This window comes from Pelophylax lessonae (genome assembly GCF_965119305.1).
Source record: "Pelophylax lessonae genome assembly, chromosome: 2".
In the NCBI taxonomy this organism is placed as follows: Eukaryota; Metazoa; Chordata; class Amphibia; order Anura; family Ranidae; genus Pelophylax; species Pelophylax lessonae.
In genome coordinates, this window is record NC_138769.1 from 133,518,898 (window position 1) to 133,540,037 (window position 21,140).

At 44.4% G+C, this 21,140-nt stretch overlaps 1 protein-coding gene across 1 annotated transcript in view; it reads right to left on the bottom strand.

The window, feature by feature from the left end:
• The window catches only part of LOC309546038 (myeloperoxidase-like), a 165,557-nt gene extending 151,292 nt beyond the window's left edge, over positions 1–14,265 (bottom strand). The window contains exon 1 of the mRNA XM_082245517.1: positions 14,186–14,265. Within this exon, the coding sequence (XP_082101643.1) occupies positions 14,186–14,252 (67 nt within the window). The 5' untranslated portion in view covers positions 14,253–14,265. The remainder of the gene's footprint in view (positions 1–14,185) is intronic.
• Positions 14,266–21,140: the final 6,875 nt, after the last annotated feature.

Here is a 21,140-nt window from a genome sequence, read left to right on the forward strand (position 1 = left end):
AAATCAAACGGCCTCATTTTGAAGCCTTAAATGCAAGTTATTCCCCTAAAAAAGTGTATGGGGGTTCGGGTACTGACCTGGGGAACATGCAGCAATGAAAAAAAGTTTTCAAAAACGATAATTTTTAAAAGAGCACTGATTTACTGATTTTAATGAGGCTTACAGTGAAACTATAAAAATTAATAATTCCTTCAAATATCATGCCTGAGGGGTCCCCTGAATGTGCCTGTAAAGTAGAGCATCTCTACGATGTATGTAGCCTGCTGCAGCAATACTGACATTTCTAAATGAAAAAATGCCATATACAAATATACATACAAATTTCAAATCTCATGTACTTGTCATACCGGTGCAGAAAAATTGGGCCTTGGTTGTTGGTGGTGCCTGAACACCATAACCCCGCAGAGTTACTCTTGCTGGGTGCAGGAACGGGCCCTGCTGCTAAAAAATCCATACAAATTTGAAATCGCATGTACTTGTCATACAGGTGCCAAAAATTGGGCCTTTGCTGTTGGTGGTGCCTGAACACCGTAACCAAGCCCTCGCAGTTACTCTTGCTGGGTGCAGGAATGGGACCTGCTCCTAAGAATTCCCTACAAATATAAAATTGCATGTGCTATAAAGGTGCCAAAAATTGGGCCTTTGCTGTAGGTGGTGCCTGAACACCGTAACCAGTCCCTCGCAGTTACTCTTTCTGGGTGCATAAACGGGGCCTGCTGGTAAGAATTCCATATAAATTTGAAATTGCATGTGCTATACAGGTGCCAAAAATTGGGCCTTTGCTGTAGGTGATGCCTGAACACTGTAACCAAGCCCTCGCAGTTATTCTTGCTCGGTGCAGGATTGGGACCTGCTGGTATTAATTCCCTAGAAATTTGAAATTGCATGTGCTATACAGGTGCCAAAAATTGGGCCTTTGCTGTAGGTGGTGCCTGAACACCGTAACCAAGCCCTCGCAGTTACTCTTGCTGGGTGCCGGAATGGGGCCTGCTGGTAAGAATTCCATACAAATTTGAAATTGCATGTACTTGTCATACAGGTGCAAAAATATTGGGCCTTTGGTCTGGTTGGTGCCTGAACACTGCAATCCCTCACAGTTAGCAGGGCACAGTCACAGGGCCTGCAGTTAAAAATGACATACAACATTTAAATTGTATGCACCGGTCATACAAGTGCAGAAAAAATAGGCCTTGGGGGTTGGTAGTGGCCTAAACCAAAAACATTGTTGGAAACTAGCAGAATCAAGATAGAGGAATAGGATAGGCAGCATATGCAGTCTTCAAGGGATGGCAGACCCCTAGCAAATTCAATCAGTTACATTAGCATCAGGGGCTTGATAGCTCTTGTTGATCCAGGACTGGTTCATTTTGATAAAAGTCAGCTGGTCAACAGAGTCTGTGGACAGACGCTAGTGCTGCTGGAGGTCACAAAACCTCCAGCAGCACTAAACATCCATTCGGAAAGAACGCTGGAAGCAGGATAGGCCAGTAGCTCCATTGCATATTGAGCAAGTTCTGGCCAGTGGTCAATCCTCAAGACCCAGTAAGCCAGTGGATGCTCAGTTGGAAAGGTCTCCAAGTTTGGTCTTGCGCCTAGATAATCATGCACCATATGATGGAGACGCTGCCGATGGTTGCTTAAACCTAACAGCGCTGGGTGCTGCTGAGGACAAAAGAACTGTTTAAAGGCATTGAACAGCCGGCCACCTTCTCCATCGCTCCTTTTTTGGCTGAACGATGCCTCCAGAGAATGTTGACCTCCCAGTGCTTGTAAAGGCGGTACAGAAATTTTTTTTCAAGGCCTCCTCAAGATGTTTCATCCTCTGCTCCCTCTGCAAAGGCAGGATGAGCTCTGCAACTTTACCCTTGTAACGTGGATCAAGAAGGGTTGCCAACAAGTAATTATCCCTCTCTTGAGAATCCTCAGGTCCTTTCACAGGCTTTGCAGAATCAGGGAGCCCATGCAACGTAAGTTGGAGGAGGCATGAGCTTCTGAGTCCTCTGGGTCATTAAGGATGACATTGTCAGCAGGAGCACCCTCTCCCCAATCACGTTCAACTCCTGGGGTTTCTGGGGAATCAAAACCATCCCTTGAAGACTGCTGTATGCTATCCTCTTCCTCTACATCTATGCTGCCGAAATCCTCATCCTCCTCCTCCTCTTCCTCCTGTGTGTTTTGTGGCCCTGCAGGAATGACATCTGCATAAAGGGGGCCTTGTGAGGAAGTCCTCCTCTTCCTCCCGATGTTCTGCCTCAAGTGTCCTGTCCATGATTCCACGCAGCGTGTGCGCCAGCAGGTAGGCTAGTGGGATAGAGTCACTGTTGCATGCATCGTCCCGACTCACCATCCTTGTGGCCTCCTCAAATGGTGACAGGACGATGCATGCATCATTAATCAAAAGTCACTGGCGTGGCAAAAAAAAGCCAAGCTCCCCTGACCCTGTCCTTGTGCCATACTCACACAGGTACTCATTGATGGCTCTCTGCTGCATGTGCAGCCGCTGCAGCATTGCCAACGTTAAGTTCCACCTGGTGGGCATGTCACAAAGGAGGCGGTTGGTGGGCAGGTTGAATTCCTGTTTATTGTCAGATAAGCGAGCACTGGAATTGAACGAATGGCGGAAATGGCCACAGACTTTTCTGGCCTGAGATCTTGGAAGCCCAGGTATCTGCTCAAGAAATGCTGCACCACCAAATTCGGAACATGTGCCTAGCATGGAACATGTGTCAAGTGTCCCTGTCGGAGGGTGGAGAGAAGGTTGGTGCCATTGTTGCACACAACCATTCCTGGCTCAAGCTGTTGTGGCGTCAACCATCTCTGAGCCTGCCCCTGCAGAGCTGTCAGAATCTCTGCACCGGTGTGACTCCTATCCCCTAGACAGACCAACTGAAGCACAGCATGGCATCTTTTTGCCTGACTGCTTGCGTAGCCCCTTGAATGCTTAGGGAGTGCTGCTGCTTCAGAGGACAATTAAGCAAAAGAGGACATGGAGGAGGAGGAGGAGGTGGTGGTGGAGTAGCCAGATGTGGCAGAACCAGCACCAGCTTTTTGGAGGCGTGGTGGCAAAACAAGCTGCAACACAAGATGCTGTGCATGTGAATGGCTGGGACAGTATTTCTTTCTACAGTTAAGCAACTGGGGTAGTGAAATTTGCCTGCTGCTCACATCAAGTGGTGGTGTACTGCTAGCAGATTGGGTGCAAGTCTCTGTTCCACTCATTGCTATACCATCATCCCGCTCAATGCTGGTATTTGAGAAGGCATGAGGTATAGTAGGGTTAGAGATCACAGATGAGGATCAAGGTGATGTATGCTTGTTTTGATCTGGTGCCTCCTTTAGGTGCTGTTGCCAACGGACTGCATGGCAAATCATCATATGCCTTGTCAAGCATGTGGTGCCCAAGCGGCTGGTGTTCTGGCTACGCTTGATCCGCTTTAGACAGATGTTGCAAACAGCAATGCTGCGGTCTACTGCACAGGTGCTGAAAAAAGCCCACATTAATGAACTTTTTGGAGTCCGCGGGGATTTTGCAGCACCCTGTACCTGTGGAGCTCTGTGCTGTGACGCAATAGGTTGGCTACTGCTATGGTGGCCCCTGGAGCACATCCTGCCTCGTTGGAGTTGTGCGTCCTCCTCATCCTCCCCCTCCTCCTGCTCCTCCTCATCTATCCTGTCAGGCACCCAAGTAAAGTCAGTGACCTCATCATCCCCTCCCTCCTCGTCACTGGAGCAAACATGGCAATAGGCTTTAGCTGTGGCGACATGACTGCTGGTTTCTTGTCCGTCATTGTCACCCCCTCTCTCTAGGCTCACGTTATTCTCTTCATCAACCTTCAAACCAACATCACAGCTTTTAAATTGCTGTGCATCCTCCAGCAGCGTGTCACTGACAATATGATTGAATATTTTAGGTGACTCATCCGTGCATGATGGTGGGACGACTGAAGGAGTAGCTGTGGAGAAGGAGCCTGTAAAACTGGCCGCTTTGGCAGCTGCAGTGGAAGGCAAACTACTGTGAGCATGGGTGTCAGAGGGCGAGGAGGATGAGGACAGCTTATTGATCCACTCCACCAACTCTTCCACATCTTGTGGCTGAATAGCAAGGGCAGCACAGGAAATAAAGGATGGGTGTGCCCCGCCTGCAGAGGATGTCGACTGTGACCACCACATTTTACAATGGACACAGAGGCTGCTTGCCCTTTTTTCATGGCCTGTGAGCATCGGCCTCTCCTTGTCGGCCTTTGGGACATGATGTTAATACAGATCAATATAGGGTATACGCAACTGACCAATAGATACTCAATGACCTTATATGATGTATTCGATAGCCCTATAGATGAGCTGTGGTGGTTATAGATGTACGCACGTGACCGATGAACATTACTCTCACTGATATCTGATGTAATCTATAATCCTATAGAAGGACGATCTGTGCTGCTTATAGCATGTATGCAAGTGACCGATAATCAATACTCTCACTGATATATGATGTAATCTATAATCCAATAGATGGATGATCTGTGCTGCTTATATCATGTACCCAACTGACCGATGAACAATACTCTCACTGATATCTGATGTAATCTATAATCCTGTAGATGGAAAATCTGTGCTGCTTATAGCATGTACCCAACTGCCCGATGAACAATACTCTCACTGATATCTGATGTAATCTATAATCCTATAGATGGATGATCTGTGCTGCTTATAGCATGTACGCAAGTGAGAGATAAACAATACTCTCACTGATATCTTATGTAATCTATAATCTTATAGATAGATGATCTGTGCTGCTTATAGCATGTACCCAACTGACCAATGAACAATACTCTCACTGATATCTGATGTCATCTATAATCCTATAGATGGATGATCTGTGCTGCTTATAGCATGTACCCAACTGACCGATGAACAATACTCTCACTGATATCTGATGTAATCTATAATCCTATAGATGGATGATCTGTGCTGCTTATAGCATGTACCCAACTGACCGATGAACAATACTCTCACTGATATCTGATGTAAAGAGACAAATCTCTCCCTGCCTGAAACACGTTCCTGTCCCTCCCTACACTGCTAGGAATGAATCACTCACTGGTGCTGCACTGTCTGGTATGATGTAAAGAAACAAATCTCTCCATGCCTGAAACACGTTCCTGTCCCTCCCTACACTGCTAGGAATTAATCACTCACTGGCGCTGCACTGTCTGATATGATGTAAAGAAACAAATCTCTCCCTGCCTGAAGCACATTCCTGTCCCTCCCTACATTGCTAGGAATGGCTCTATGCACTGTCTTCAAAACTCCAAAAAAATCTATTCTCTCCCTGCCTCACACATGTGTCTCTCCCTGTCTCCTCGCCCGCACAATGACACTACACTCTGCGGCTGTGCGGGTAGTGTCAACGTCCATACTTGAAGCACTTTCTAGTATTGACTTTTCTCCTGATTACTTTTTTGCACTAGTACTTAAAAAAGAATCTAGAGTCCTGCAGTTTACTCTTTACTGATGCATTTTGCTGTTTCTATAATTAAAGCACAAAAGTGCACACCACATAAAGTAACTGCTTTATAGAACAGCACTGCACACACATTGTTGACATGTACTTGTACCATAACTGGCTGGCTCTCTTTGAAGACATGATACAGGAGATGGTCAGAGACTGCAGACATGATACAGGAGATGGTCAGAGACTGCAGACATGATACAAGAGATCAATGCATCAATGCAGCCTCGACAGTGCCCATCAAATGCAGTCTCATCAGTGCGCATCAAATGCAGCTTCACCAGTGCCAATCAAATGCAGCCTCACCTGTGCCAATTAAATGCAGCCTCACCAGTGGCAATCAAATGCAGCCTCACCAGTGCCAATCAAATGCAGCTTCATCAATGCCCATCAAAGGCAGCCTCATCAGTGCCCAACAGCAATAAAAAAAAAAAAAACTTGTCAGGAGTTCTAAACCTTCTATCTTTATCTAAAACTACATACACTTGCAGCACAAAAATTAGCCAGATGGAGGAGGCATGGCTAGCGCACAAAGGAGATGGATGTCTGATCCTGTAGCTCTCCACCACAGAGCCGAATAATCGGAGAAAGCAACCAGCTCAAGCCTTGTTATAGTGCTGTAGTAAGGTATAAAGCCCCCCGCAAACACTGCCGATATTCCTTCTGCCCCATCAAGCTCACGTCCTTCTTCCATCAGTTGGCTGGGGTGCCCAGGCATCATGGCTCTGGCGCACAGGCCACTGATCCTCAGTGTCAGAGCAGCATGCAGGCGGCTCTGCCCACGGAGGTTCTTCCCGCTCTCCCCCATCTCCAGCGGTCTCTATCCCTACACATGGAAGCCCAGCTAAATCAAAAATTAGACTGGAGGTGCAGGGGGATGAGGTGGTTGTGTACTCCCCAATTTTTGACTCTCTAAATGTTATCAGAGAACTACCTTAATCATTTCCAGCTACTGATCAGCCTGTATCAGAAACAGCACTCAAAGATATGCTTGTCTCCCTCAGAAGCACACTACATGCTGACATTATACAACTCACTAAGCACTTTACTGGAGAAATACAAGCTATGGGTAACAGGGTGCACCATTAAGAATCTAAGATGGATGCATTCGCTCATACTATCAATGACCTGGTGGATGCCCATGGTAATAACATGGATGAACACACATGGTTTCGAGCCAAACTCGCAGACTTGGAAGATTGTTACAGGCAACAATTTAAAAATAAGAGGAATTCCGGAGTCCGTGCAGCCTCAGGAACTCCGAAAGTATACAAGCGATTTATTTAAAGTGTTGATACCTGAGCTTAAAGAGTCGGACCTAGTCATTGATAGAATACACCGTATACCCAAACCGGCATTCATTCCAGAGCATATTCCTAGGGATGTACTACTACGTATACATATCTACCATGTAGGAACAGCTTTTTTCCGCATCTCGCAACACAGTCAATTTTCCACAACCCTATGAATGTCTACAATTCTTTGCAGACCTATCTCAACATACTATGCAACTGCGGAAAAAGCTGAACACCAATACAAAATCTCTGAAAATCCATAAGATCAACTACAAGTGGGGTAACCCGAATAAACTCTTGATCTTCAGAAATGGTGACACTTATATTATCTACACACTGGAAAAGGGCCTACAGCTCCTGAAGGCATGGGGAATTCTTGACAACCAAAAATCATCTGACTGAAGCAACCACTCCCCTGCTCGCCTTTCTCCAGAATGGCAGCAAATGCCTTCCCCCAATTTGCCAAATACCTGAGCACATGATCTGCTTAATGGCCACTGTCAAATTATCCTTCTGCTCTGTTTTGGGGTAACATCTCTTCTAGCGAACTTACGCCCCACCTGCTTTTGTAGTTTTTTCTGCACACGGATCACAGATCCACTGTTTTTACTATCTGACCATTGACTTTAAAGGTAAAATGTTTTTCTTTGCTCTTGCTCTTTTTTTTTACTCATGAGTCCACCACGTGCTTGAAGTCCAGGGCGCCAACATTCCATGAACTGGGATCCATGCTTCCTTCCATCTCATCCAAAAAACATTCATCCTACATCGAAAGAGCTACAAAATCCCTCCTAATGGTGAGTAACCCAACAACCACCACCAGCACACCCACATTACTTTGATATGGCTATTAATATTCTCTTGATTAATGCAAAAGGTCTAAACCACCTGGCAAAACGGTCTTCCCTATGGTCTGAGGCTAAAACGTACCACACAGATATACTATGCCTACAGGAAACCCATTTATATCATTTAACTCCACCTTAATGTACACATGCCTCATACCCACACATCTTCTCGGCCTCTATCCAAGCCAAAAAAAGGGGGCTAATGACCGTGATTCGGGACTCCGTAGCCTTTCACTTGATCAAGCAAATTATTGATCTGAATGGAAGGTATGTAGTCCTCATATGTGATTTAAATTTAACAAGTATACACTGGTAAACTTATATGCTCATAACAAGCATCAACTCCACTTTATTATTAAACTGCTACAAAACCTGACCAAAATTAAGCAAGGAGCCCTATTTTTATGTGGGGATTTTAACATAACTCCAAATCCGCATCTGGATACTACCAGCACACACTAAAGATCTATTCCCTCACTACAACCTCTTCTACATCCATATGACCTATACGATGTTTGGCAATGGCTGCATACTACTGAAAGATGCTATACTTTTCTATCGATAGCCCATAACACATATTCACAGATCGACCTATTTCTCACCGATAAATGGCTTCTACAAAATATTCAAAACTCCACCATAAATAACATCACTTGGTCAGACCATGCCTCAACTACTATTACCATCACAGACTCCTATGCTCCTCAATCCACTTTCCTCTGGAGAACTAATTGTACCCTTTTAGAGAACAAAGAATCCAAGACTATACTGGAACAGAATCTCATAGAGTTCTTCCGGATAGATTAAAATTCAGTAGATTATCCATTTATTTTGTGGAACTCACATAAGTCATTTATGCGTGGTATATTTATTCAAATGGGGGCGAGGGCTAAAAGGAGGAAGCGGCAACAAATAGACAGCCTACTGTCTGAAATCAAACAACATGAAATGGCGAACAAAAAAATAAACCACTCTAACAACTAGCACTTTACTTACCAACTTACGAAGAGATCTCCGTAACCTCCTTCTGGAAAAATTTGGAAAAAATTCTAAACGCCTCAAAATTATTTATTATACTAGTGTCAACAAGGCCAATAAATTTAGAACCAAATCTAAAACTCCTTTTCTTTACCACCCTATCAATAATTGTAAGGTTCTAAACCCTCAAGAAATTGCTGATGCCTTCAGTAGTTACTATAGTACTCTGTACAACCTGTGAGAGGTCGTCTCAACTCCACAACCATCCTTAGCAGATATCAATAACTTCTTAGACAAAATACACCTTCCTGCCTTATCTCAAACTCAACTGGAAAGTTTGAACAATCCCTTCACATTAGAGGAATTCTCCAAAACTATTGATTCCCTTCCCAATAATAAATCGCCAGGACCAGATGGTTACAGTGGTAAATATTTTAAATATTTTAAAAACATATTGGCACCCTATCTTGTGTGGCTGCTTCCTCCACCTCCTTTCCCCAAGAAATGTTAAAAGCAACAATTGTCACTTTACCAAAACCTGGTAAAAATCCCAATTAAAAGAGGAAATAAAGTTCCCTGTAACTTGTACTTATGGGTCCTATAGGTACCGTCCTATAGGTACCGTAAAGATCTCCTAAATATGCACCGTTTAGGAAATATTTACTTTGCATGCAGCCAGTGACATCACCGGCGCATACGCTCTGAAGGAACGGCCCTCTGTGCTGTTCCTTCAAAGGCCTGTGCCATAAACAGCGGCTCCTGCGCCCATTCGCGAGAGTGACGTAATCACAGGTCCGGCCAATCAGACGGTCAGAGGACGTGAACCCAGAAGGAAGACGGGGGAACATGTCGGCCATCTCAGTGGTGAGCGGGCGCCGCTGGAATGGCCTCGTTCTAAGGTAAGTATTTCATAATAAGGTAGTATGCGATGCATACTACCTCATTATGTCTTTTTCTTACAGGTTTTTGATTTATTCTTTGTTTTGTTGGAGGTTTTCAACCACTTCTGGACCGCACGCCATGCATTTACGTCGCTACTTTGACGTTATATACCAGAGTTATGGCAGCAGATAGCTGCCATAACCCCATTATTTTCTTACATGGCGGGCGGTCTGCTTTGACATAAAAATGGTCCCAGAGGCAGATTCGCCAAGGGATCACTTTTATTGGTGGCAGGAGAGGTGCGTCCCCTCCTGCCACTTCCTGGTCATTTTCCCTGCTTACCGGAGCCGTCGGTAGCAGGGAAAATGATCCACTGTGTGGATGGGCAGGTAGTCGTGTGAAGGCAAGATGGCCCTCACTCCACTCTATGCCGATGGATAGATCATAAATAATGGCATTCATACCTGAATGTATTTTGTTATTTTAGACATGTATTATTGTACTTACTTTTATAGGTAATACTTTGGTGTTTTGATAGGGGGGGAGGAGCTCCAATGGAAGAGCAATATACACTGAGATAAGGAGGCAGCCAGCATCACACAGCTTCTTTCATTTTTCACCGCGCTGGAGCCTGGAGAAGCTGGAGGGAGGAGGTGGGCGGAGCCAACACTCAAGAGGCACATGGGCGAGGAGGAAAAAGGCTCCACTCTGAATGCTGGGGCCTCGTCCTCCTCCTCCTTGGCCGTCGTGACGTTACTGGTTGCTAGACGTCAGGCGGGGATAGCAACCAGTGCACTGCAGGGGAAGTATAGGCCAGTGACACAGCAGTACTACAACAACAGAGGCTCTCTCGGCGCCACCGCTATACCTCCCAACCACCCCTGATTTGCTGAGATAGTCCCGGAAAATGGTCCGTGTCCCGCGATCCTGGCGACTCAGGGCTAAGTCCCGGAATGCCCATAGCGGTGTGGACGGCTTGGTTACCGCACGCCGCGAGCAACACATAGCAGCCGGTCTCTACTCCCTGGCTGCCTGCGACAGTGCAGAGAGTGGAGTGCACTGAACCCGCCCCTCCTCCTTCCTGTGTTTTCATGTACATAGAGGAGGAGGCAGGGGAGCAGACACACCACTCTGCAAGATGCAGCTGATTTGAGGTCTGTCTGTGGGTGGATGGAGCTGGGATGTGTGTTTGGGATGAGAGGTTGGGATGGATAGAGCTGGGATGCGTGTAGGGGCTGGATGGAGCTGAGATGGGTGTTTGGGATGGATGGAGCTGGGATGGTGTGGGGGATGGATGGAGCTGGTATGGGATCAGGGGGATGGATGGAGCTGAGATGGGTGTGGGGGATGAATGGTGCTGATATGGGATCAGAGGGAAGGATGGACCTGGTATGGGTGTGGGGGGTGGATGGAGTCAAGATGGGATTAGGGGGATGGATGGAGCCAGGATGGGTGTGGGGGATGGATGGAGCTGGTATGGGTTCAGGGGGAAGGATGGAGCCAGGATGGGATCAGGGGGAAGGATGGAGCTGGGATGAGATTGGGGCGATGGACAGAGCCGGGATGGGATCAAAGGGGGAAAGGATGGAGCCGGGATGGGATTAGGGGATGAATGGAGTCTGGATGGGATCAGGGGACGGATGAAACCGGGATGAGATTGGGGACGGATGGAGCCAGGATGGGATTGGGGGACAGGTGGAGCCGGGATGAGATCGGGGAACGGATGGAGCCCAGATGAGATCGGGGAACAAATAGAGTTGGGATGGGATCGGGGGGTGGATGGAGCTGGGATTGAATCGGGGTGATGGATAGAGCCGGAATGGGATCGGGGTGGCGGATGGATCCAGGATGGGATTGGGGGAATGGATGGAGCTGCCCCCTGCATTCTGTACATTACACACTCCTGTGCCCTGCATTCTGTACATTACATACTCCTGTCCCCTGCCTCCTGTACATTACATACTCTTGTCCCCTGCATTCTGTACATTACACATGCCTGCCTCCTGCATTCTATACATTACGTACTCCTACCCCCTGCATTCTGTACATTACACACTCCTGCCCCCTGCATTCTGTACATTACACACTCCTGTCCCTTGCATTCTGTACATTACATATTCCTGCCCCCTGCATTTTATACATTACATACTCCTGCCCCCTGCATCCTGTACATTACACAGTCCTGTCTCCTGCATTCTATACATTACATACTCCTGTTTCATGCATTCTGTACATTACGTACTCTGTCCCCTGCATTCTGTACATTACGTACTCCTGTCCCCTGCATTCTGTACATTACATACCCCTGTCCCCTGCATTCTATACATTACATACTTCTGTCCCCTGCATTCTGTGCATTATGTACTCCTGTCCCCTGCATTCTATACATTACATACTCCTGTCCCCTGCATTCTGTACATTATGTACTCCTGTCCCCTGCATTCTATGCATTACATACTCCTGCCCCCTGCATTCTGTACATTACATACTCCTGTCCCCTGCATTCTATATATTACATACTCCTGCCCCTGCATTCTGTACATTACACACTCCTGTCCCCTGCATTCTATACATTACATACTTCTGCCCCCAGCATTCTGTACATTACACACTTCTGCCCTCTGCATTCTGTACATTACAGACTCCTGTTCCCTGCATTCTGTAAGTTATATACTCCTGCCCCCTGCATTCTATACATTACATACTCCTGCCCCCTGCATTCTGTACATTTTGTACTCCTGTCCCCTGCATTCTGTACATTACGTACTCGTGTCCCCTGCATTCTGTACATTACATACTCCTGTCTCCTGCATTCTGTACATTACATACTCCTGTCCCCTGCATTCTATACATTACGTAATTCTGTCCCCTGCATTCTGTACATTATGTACTCCTATCCCCTGAATTCTATAATTTACATACTCCTGCCCCCTGCATTCTGTACATTATGTACTCCTGTCCCCTGCATTCTATACATTACATACTCCTGCCCCCTGCATTCTGTATATTACACACTCCTGTCCCCTGCATTCTGTACATCAGTGGTTCTCAATTCCGGTCCTCGGGACCCACTAACAGGCCAGATTTTAAGTATTACCTTGGGGAGATGCAGACTAGAATACTGCAATCACAGAGCAGCAAATGGGATCACCTGTGATGTAATTTAGTTATCTTGCAAACCTGGCCTGTTGGTGGGTCCCGAGGACCGGAGTTGAGAACCACTGCTGTACATTACATACTTCTGCCCCCAGCATTCTGTACATTACACACTCCTGCCCTCTGCATTCTGTACATTACAGACTCCTGTTCCCTGCATTCTGTAAGTTATATACTCCTGCCCCCTGCATTCTATACATTACATACTCCTGCCCCCTGGATTCTGTACATTACACACTCTTGCCCCCTGCATTTCTGTACATTACACACTCCTGTCTCCTGCATTTTATACATTACATACTCCTGTCCCCTGTATTCTGTACATTATGTACTCCTCTCCCCTGCATTCTGTACATTACATACTCCTGTCTCCTGCATTCTGTACATTATGTACTCCTGTCCCCTGCATTCTTTAGATTACATACTCCTGCCCCCTGCATTCTGTACATTACACACCGCTGCCTCTGGCATTTTGTACATAACACACTCCTGTCCCCTGCATTCTGTACATTACACACTCCTGTCCCCTGCATTATGTACATTACACAATCCTGTCCCCTGCATTCTATACATTACATACTCTTGCACCATATTCAATACTGTACAATACTGTACATTATATACTTCTCACTAAAGTCTTCATTGTCTCAACAGTTGCTGGTTTCTATGCAGTCCCTTACTATTTTAATGAAGTTCTTCTTTAAGGTAGGTGCAGACAAAGCAATCAAAGCATACTTTGTGGGTACAAGGAAGCCTGGGTTTTGTTTAGCCTCATCCCTAAAGCCCCTCCCACTGCTAAGCGATTGGCAACGCCCATATTTTAACACGCCGCAGATCTTTTCCCTCTTTTAGTGTCCCTTGTTCCAAAGTTCAAATGTTGGGAGGTATGGCCGCCGCTGCTGGCTTGTTGGCGATTCTGATAGAGACACTGGGGAGTCTGGACTCGGTACTGGGAGTAGGTAATATGTTTTTTTTGGGGGGGGGATTGCCCCCGCCTGGATTCGTCCTTGCCGCTGACAGGGGTGCTTACAATGATGGGCTTTTAAATATTTCTGCAAAACCTTTATGCCAAAGGAAAAAAAAAACTGTTGCTCCAAGCTGCTTATAATTTATCTGGAGTTTTGCTTCAATTTGTTAGTGTATCTAAATCTGCTAGTACATCCAACACTCTCCTCCCCCTAGACTGACAATGCTGCTGCCCAAATGTGCCCCCTGTGCACTTCTATCTGGAGTGGGAGGCCATCTAATACAGGAGGTGAGTTACTAGCCAGATCATCAGAAGAAAACGATGAGAAAAAAAGCCTAAAAAATAAAACGAATGCAGCCACCACATCTAATGATTGCTAAGCTACAACATATGACATGTTTGGTATTAATACTGCTTTATTTCACCAGCACAGGACAGAATTATAATAAAATTTAGTTTGGTCGGTTTTCAACTTTTTACTCATAAGAAAGCATTTTTTATAGTTTCAGTATAATAATTGTCTTTGTATATTATACAAAAAAATACCTACCTTCATTGGAAAATGCTTCTATCGTAGATGCCAAAACGATCACAGTGCATATTAATAGGGACTTCATTTTTTCTTCCTGTGTGCCTAAAAAATAGAAGGTAATGCATTTGGAATTAACATAGTTTCAATGCATTTAAAAATATATTGTTATAGCAAATAAATATAAAATAAAAACTACCATAGAAAATAATTTTATTATCTTAGGCATTTTTTAAGCATCTCTTACCTGTGTAGTCTTAAGCATTCTGTACCCCTTCACATTGTGGATTTATAAGGTTTAATCCTTTGGCTTTCTAGAGAGACACCCAATGGGTTGGTCTTGGCCACCATTACTGGGGCAGTACCTGCAGACTGGTTCCTGGTAGCCACAACACAGTAAATGTTTTGTTTTACACAGATTAATCAAACGTTCTTTTCAGTCATCCAACAATGAATGAACATTGCTGGCTTATTCCAGTGAAGCCTTGCAGATTTCTTTTTACTGACAAAATTTCCAAATGCAAATTTTATAGCAAACATTTTTCTCCTGAGAAATTGCATTCCACACTGTGTTTCAAGAATTGGGGTAGAACCACCAACCACAGAAATAAAAGCTTCTTCTAAACATCTTTTTTAGGCTAGGATTTTTTTAGCAGATTTAATATAACAAGTTTTAACAATTCATCATCAGTTTGGAATGTCAGCACAACAGTTTTGCCTCACCCAAACATATTGTTGTCTATGGTGGCAACTAACCATTTTAAATGGATATAAAACCATACCCAAGCTCAACTGCTTCATTCAGGATTTAAAAGCTGTCGACTGGTGATTTGGCTGGAATGTTTTGTTCCTAATACAAATACTCCATAGCAAGTAAAGCTAGTCACTCCGTGTACTCTTTGACATGAATCTTTATTGGCTATATATAAAATGACACAGTATACAGACTGCTAACATGTTTTGGCTACTACAGCCTTCCTTATAGCTACAGTATGAGGAAGGTTGTATTAGCCGAAACAAATTAGCACTCTTTATACTGTGTCATTTCATATGTAGTCAATAAAGAATCACATCAAAGAGTACACCAAGTGGCTAGCTTTACTTGCTATAAACTATTTTAAATGCATTTGTCCTTAAAGTGTTTCTAAACCCACAACAGTAAAATCTATCTGTATATGCAGTAATGCATGCTTGGTATACTCACTGTGGAACCTAAGGGGTTATTCCTGCACACAGGGCCGTCTTTAACATGGGACAAAAGGGGCATCTGCGTAGGGCCCAGTCATTGTTGTGGAGCCCAAAGCAGCTGCTCGCCGGAGTTTGGCCACCTCCAGCGCTGGTCACTTGCTGGGTACTCGTCACTGTCACCTGTAAATACAGAAGCACCGCTTCTGTATTTACAAGTGAGAGCACTCTTCTCCCAGCGCCACTCTGATCCCTTCAATACACACCAATCTCTATGACAGTAGAGAAGGGAGGGGGGCGGGGAATCTGCGCAGGCAGGGAATCTGCACAGGTAGCAGGTTCCACGGACATGCTGTGAGTAGGATTTGGGATTGAGGAAAGCTCTGTAATAGGGATGGGGGGAGCTCTACACTGGAATTGGGGGGCCTTGTACATGGGGAGGGGAGGGGTTTGTGAGCTCTGAACTGGTAACCGGGGGGGGGGGGGGTAAAGCTCTGAACTGAACCCTGCACGTAGCACACCCCTCAACCCTACACTCTGCAGGTAGCGCACCCCTCAACCCTGCACTCTGCATGTAGAGCACCCCTCAACCATGAACTCAGCTTGTAAAACACCCCTCAACCCTGCACTCTGCATATAGCAGACCTCTCAACTGCACTCTGTACATAGCACACCCCTCAACCCTGCACTATGTACATAGCACACCTTTCAACTATGCACTCTTCATGTAGTGCACCCCTCAATGCTGTACATAGCACATCCCTCAATGTTAGTGCAGTTTGGCCACACCCACAATTTGATGCAGAGGTAATGATGTGCAGTAACCTCTAGCAACCAATCAGTGAACAGTAATGATCTGCTGTAATCTCCAGCAACCAATCAGTGAGCAATAATGATTTGCATTAACTTCTAGAAACCAATCAGTGAACAGTAATTATGTTCTGTAACCTCTAGCAACCAATCAGTGAGCGGTAATGATGTGCAGTAACCTCCAGCAACCAATCAGTGAGTGGTAAGGATATGCAGTAGAAGCAAGAAGAAAATGACCGCACTCCGATGTAAATCAAAAATTGGAGTAAAATTTATTCCACATCAAAACAAATGGGCAAACTGGAACAACACACTGTGGATGCAGGACACAAAGGCAGACGCGTTTCACGACTTAGAGATGTCGCTTACTCATTGCCAACTCCATTCTGTGTGTGCAGCTACCACAAATAAACCCATACAAACAGCTGTAAACGTTCAAGTTCATTAACTGAATTGATTATCTGAATAGGTGTCGGCTGCAAGTCTGTGGATTTAAAGTGCACAAACAGAATGGCCCCAAACCAAAACACATACAAATTCAAATACATGATAATAATGATATGTGTATAAAAATACATCAAAGACAAAGTATTCAAAATATTCATTTAAAACAAAAAATGTGCATTTGTGTTGAACAAACTCAATGTTATTTGAATACATAAATATAATCGTGCTAAATAAATAAACTTGTATACAATATATGTATATGTATATTTATGTAAATTATGAAATATTCAATATAGAAAAATGTGAGTATGTGTCAACCGATCAATACTCGATCAAAAAAGTTTTTTAACCGATACGAATAAATAAATCCCCAATATGGTGATGTAAAAACAAAAATAAGTGTGCCCAATGTGAAAAGTATATATGAAAAGTATATAGTACTGGACAAACTTCGTATATAAAAACACTATTTAAAGTGAAAGATTATTGAAAAAGTGTATATACATATGTATAATATAGACATATATACATATATATTTCTATACATGTGATGTTACATAATTCAATATTAAACTTAAGTAAAAATAAATATGAAAATCAAAATTTGAAATATGTGAATATGTAAAAATTGTATAGAAAAATCATAGGATGTGTACAAGAAATAATTTGACAAAATAAATGTGTGTATATAATAAAAATATCTATTTTGAAATGTCTATTTTAACCGATTAGATGTAAAATATACATACACATATATATGTCATATTCCAGTATTTCACAATTATAAAGACCACATAGAATGTCCTGCGTATCAACACATGGTATACTCTTTCAATTCATTCCATAAACAATGTTTAAAACCGTAATAAAGAAAAGATATATATAGAACTCACAGTATTTCAAATGTTGTAGGAGCTAATTAGCAACCCAACAACATATGATTCTGTGAGAAGGGAAAGGGGATAGAAACAAGGGAAGATTGGCCCATTAGAATAGATAGCTAGCTGCTATCCAACCCATTTAACCCATAATTGGAAGGCCAAAAAACTCCCAAATGTTCGAAATCGGTTTGTGTATGGGAAATGGTAGAGAAAAATATCCAATTTGATTCAATTCTGACAAAAAACACAGATTCTGAATAGAACCATAAAACATATCGATACATATAGATAATTTCTACACGTAACTAGTCAGATTGTAAATTGTAGATGAAAAAAGTCATAACATTGCCATAAGCTCAATTGCTGAGAATTATGTATTGAACAAACTACCATTTCCCATTCCACAAGGGGAAAAAACGGAAAAGATTATGAAAATCTTCTCGGATGAACCCATATTGGAGTAGAAACAAACTAGCTGGCTAATTATATTAGGGATATATATATATATATATTCAATTATGTGTTAAATTATTACACTGAAAAGCATACCTATACAATATAATGTAAGCCTATCATATATATTTGCACAGCAACTTTTCTTATGTAAATGGCTCTTTGAAGCTATATGTTTTAAAGATGGATACAAAGAATATAAAGAGTGTAAAATACATAAAATATATAGAAGACATGGGACGTGGCCACTTAATTTGTATGTATAAGCACATAGATGCACATATGTATGTACACCATATGTCTAAACATAATACTTTTTAGAAATTTCTTTAGTAGTTATTAGCTTTAAATATCACCTACCACAATCATATGTAATATGGATATTTATTTTAACATATATAATTGGAACGCATATAGCTTTCAATATTATGTGTAAAAATGTGTCACGTCCCACTCGAAGTTCAAGCCTTCGGGTATTCGTGTACGAAGCATAAATATCCAGAAAACCTCCCTTTTACAGAGGATCTGGAATAAATCTCCTCCTCTCTTAGGTTTCAAAACTTTTTCTATGATTTGAATCATTATTAGTGAAGTGTCACCTCCATGAAGGTCATTAAAGTGACGGGCCACATTTGTTGATTTTACACATCGAATGTCACTTAAGTGCTCCCTGAACCTGTCTTTCAGTTTCCTAGTAGTTCTACCTACATATTGTTTCAAACAGTCTTTGCAGGTGATCAAATATATAATGTATTCTGTGTTACAGTTAAAGAATTTATTGAGTTTAAACTTCCTCCCACTACTTGAAGACTGAAAATTCGGGCTTTTCAAAATGTGGGAACAGGTCACACAATCCTGCATTCCACATTTGAAATTGCCCTTACAGTGTAACCATGTCGATGATGAGGAGGTGGTTTTTGTAGAGAAGAGGCTGGGAGACAATGTATTTCCCAGTGTAACCGCTCTCTTCGCTACAATATTAACACCCTTGTTTAAAATATTGTCACATATTTGATCCACATGTAAAATTGGCAGATGTTTTTTAATAATGTGTTTTATCTCATTAACCGCTTGCCGCCCGCCCGCCGTCATATGACGGCGGAGCGGAGCGACCATTATCCTGGGCCGCCGTCATATGACGGCGGCACTTTAAGCAGGGCAGGCGCGCGATCGCGTGCGCGCCGCCCTGCACTGCCGGTGTCGGGGTGTCCCCGGGACACCCCCCGTCACCGGCAGGGGGGAAACAGCCAATGGGCGTGGCTGTTTCCCACGTGATCGGCTGTGTTCCAATGACACAGCCGATCACAATGAAGGCGCCCACCAGATGACCGCGCATGCGCGATCGGGAGCGCGCAGCGCGGTCGTGTCGGTGGCACTGTGTTCCGTAGGAACACAGCTGTCACCGGCGGTAGTAAACAGTCACTGACAGTGACTGTTTACTATGTGATCGCCTGTGAATCCATTCACAGCCGATCACAAAATGTAAACAAAGAGCAGTAACTCAGTGTTACTAGCTCTTCTCTCCTCATACAGTTTCCAGTATGAGGGGAGAAGAGCTAGAAATAGTGAGTTACTGCTCTGTATACCTGTCACAAAGTAAAAATCACACTAATAAAGGTCCCCCCACACAGTCCTCAGCCCCCCCCAATGTCACCTGTCACCCAACAGTCACCTCATCAGTGCCCAGAAATTGACACCCATAACGTTCACATGTGAGCGCAGCGATCGCAGGCAGAATCACTGCGATTCTGCCCGCGATCCGGAAATCATTGCAAATCGCGGGACGCCTGTGCGTTGCCCCTGATTTGCAATAGCACCCCAAACGCTGTGCGATGTTGCCGCCATTTCCGCCTGCCGAATCGCGGTAACATCGCGCAAACATCGCATGACGCCCAAAAAAGGTACAAGAGTTTCTTTGGGGCATCATGCGTTGTTTGCGTGAGGTTACCTCGATTCGGCAGGCGGAAATGGCGGCAACATCGCACAGCGTTTGGGGTGCTATTGCAAATCACGGGCAACGCACAGGCGCCCCACAATTTGCAATGATTTCTGGATCACGGGCAGAATCGCAGTGATTCTGCCCGTGATCGCTACGCTCACATGTGAACATAGCCTAAAGTTCACCGGTCACCAGAGACTGCCATCAGTACCGCCGTGCACCATCGCCCGTCACCCCTCACCCATCAGTGACCATCGCCCGTCACCTGTCACCCCATCAATCACCGTCACCTGTCACCCCATCAGTCATCGTCACCTGTCACCCCATCAGTCATCGTCACTTGACACCCCATCAGTGATCGTCACTTGTCACCCCATCAATTATCGTCACATGTCACCCCGTCAGTGACTGTCATCTGTCACCCCATCAATCATCGTCATCTGTCACCCCATCAATCATCATCACCTGTCACCTCATCAATCATCGTCACCTGTCACCCCATCAATCATCGTCACCTGTCACCTCATCAATCATCATCACCTGTCACCTCATCAATCATCGTCACCTGTCACCCCATCAGTCATCGTCACCTGTCACCCCATCAGACATCGTCACCTGTCACCCCGTCAGTCATCGTCACCTGTTTGCCATATACATGCAATCACTTACTGACCGCCTAACGACTATATGCGTCGGCCATTAAAAGCTAAATACTGGGGTTATGGCAGCAGATAACCCCCATAACCCCGGTATTTTTTGAAATGGCGGGCGGTCGGCTTTCAGATAAGGGTGGTCCCAGTGGCGGATTCGCCGCGGAATTACCCTTACGGTGCAGGGGAAGAGGTGCCCCCCCCCCCCTCCTGCCGCGTCCCAGACGTTTTCCCAGCTTACCGGACCCGCCAGCAGCGGGGAAAACTATCCGGTCCCGGATCCTCAGAGACAGGAAGTCGAGTGAGGGCAAGATGGCCCTCACTCAACTCTATGGTCTTGGAGGACCGGAGCTACGTCAAAAGACGTTGCCTAGCAACCGGTTTAAAGGGCCGCTTTTTTTTTTTGCTTTTTTTTTTTCCTCTTTCAACAATTTTTTTTTTTTTCTTTTTTAGTGTAGTTGTGAGGTGTGAGGTCTTTTTGACCCCAGATCTCACAATAAAGAGGACCCGTCATGCCTATTTCTATTACAAGGGATGTTTACATTCCTTGTAATAGGAATAAAAATGATCAAAACATTTTTTTTTTTAAACTGTGTAAAAATAAAAAAATA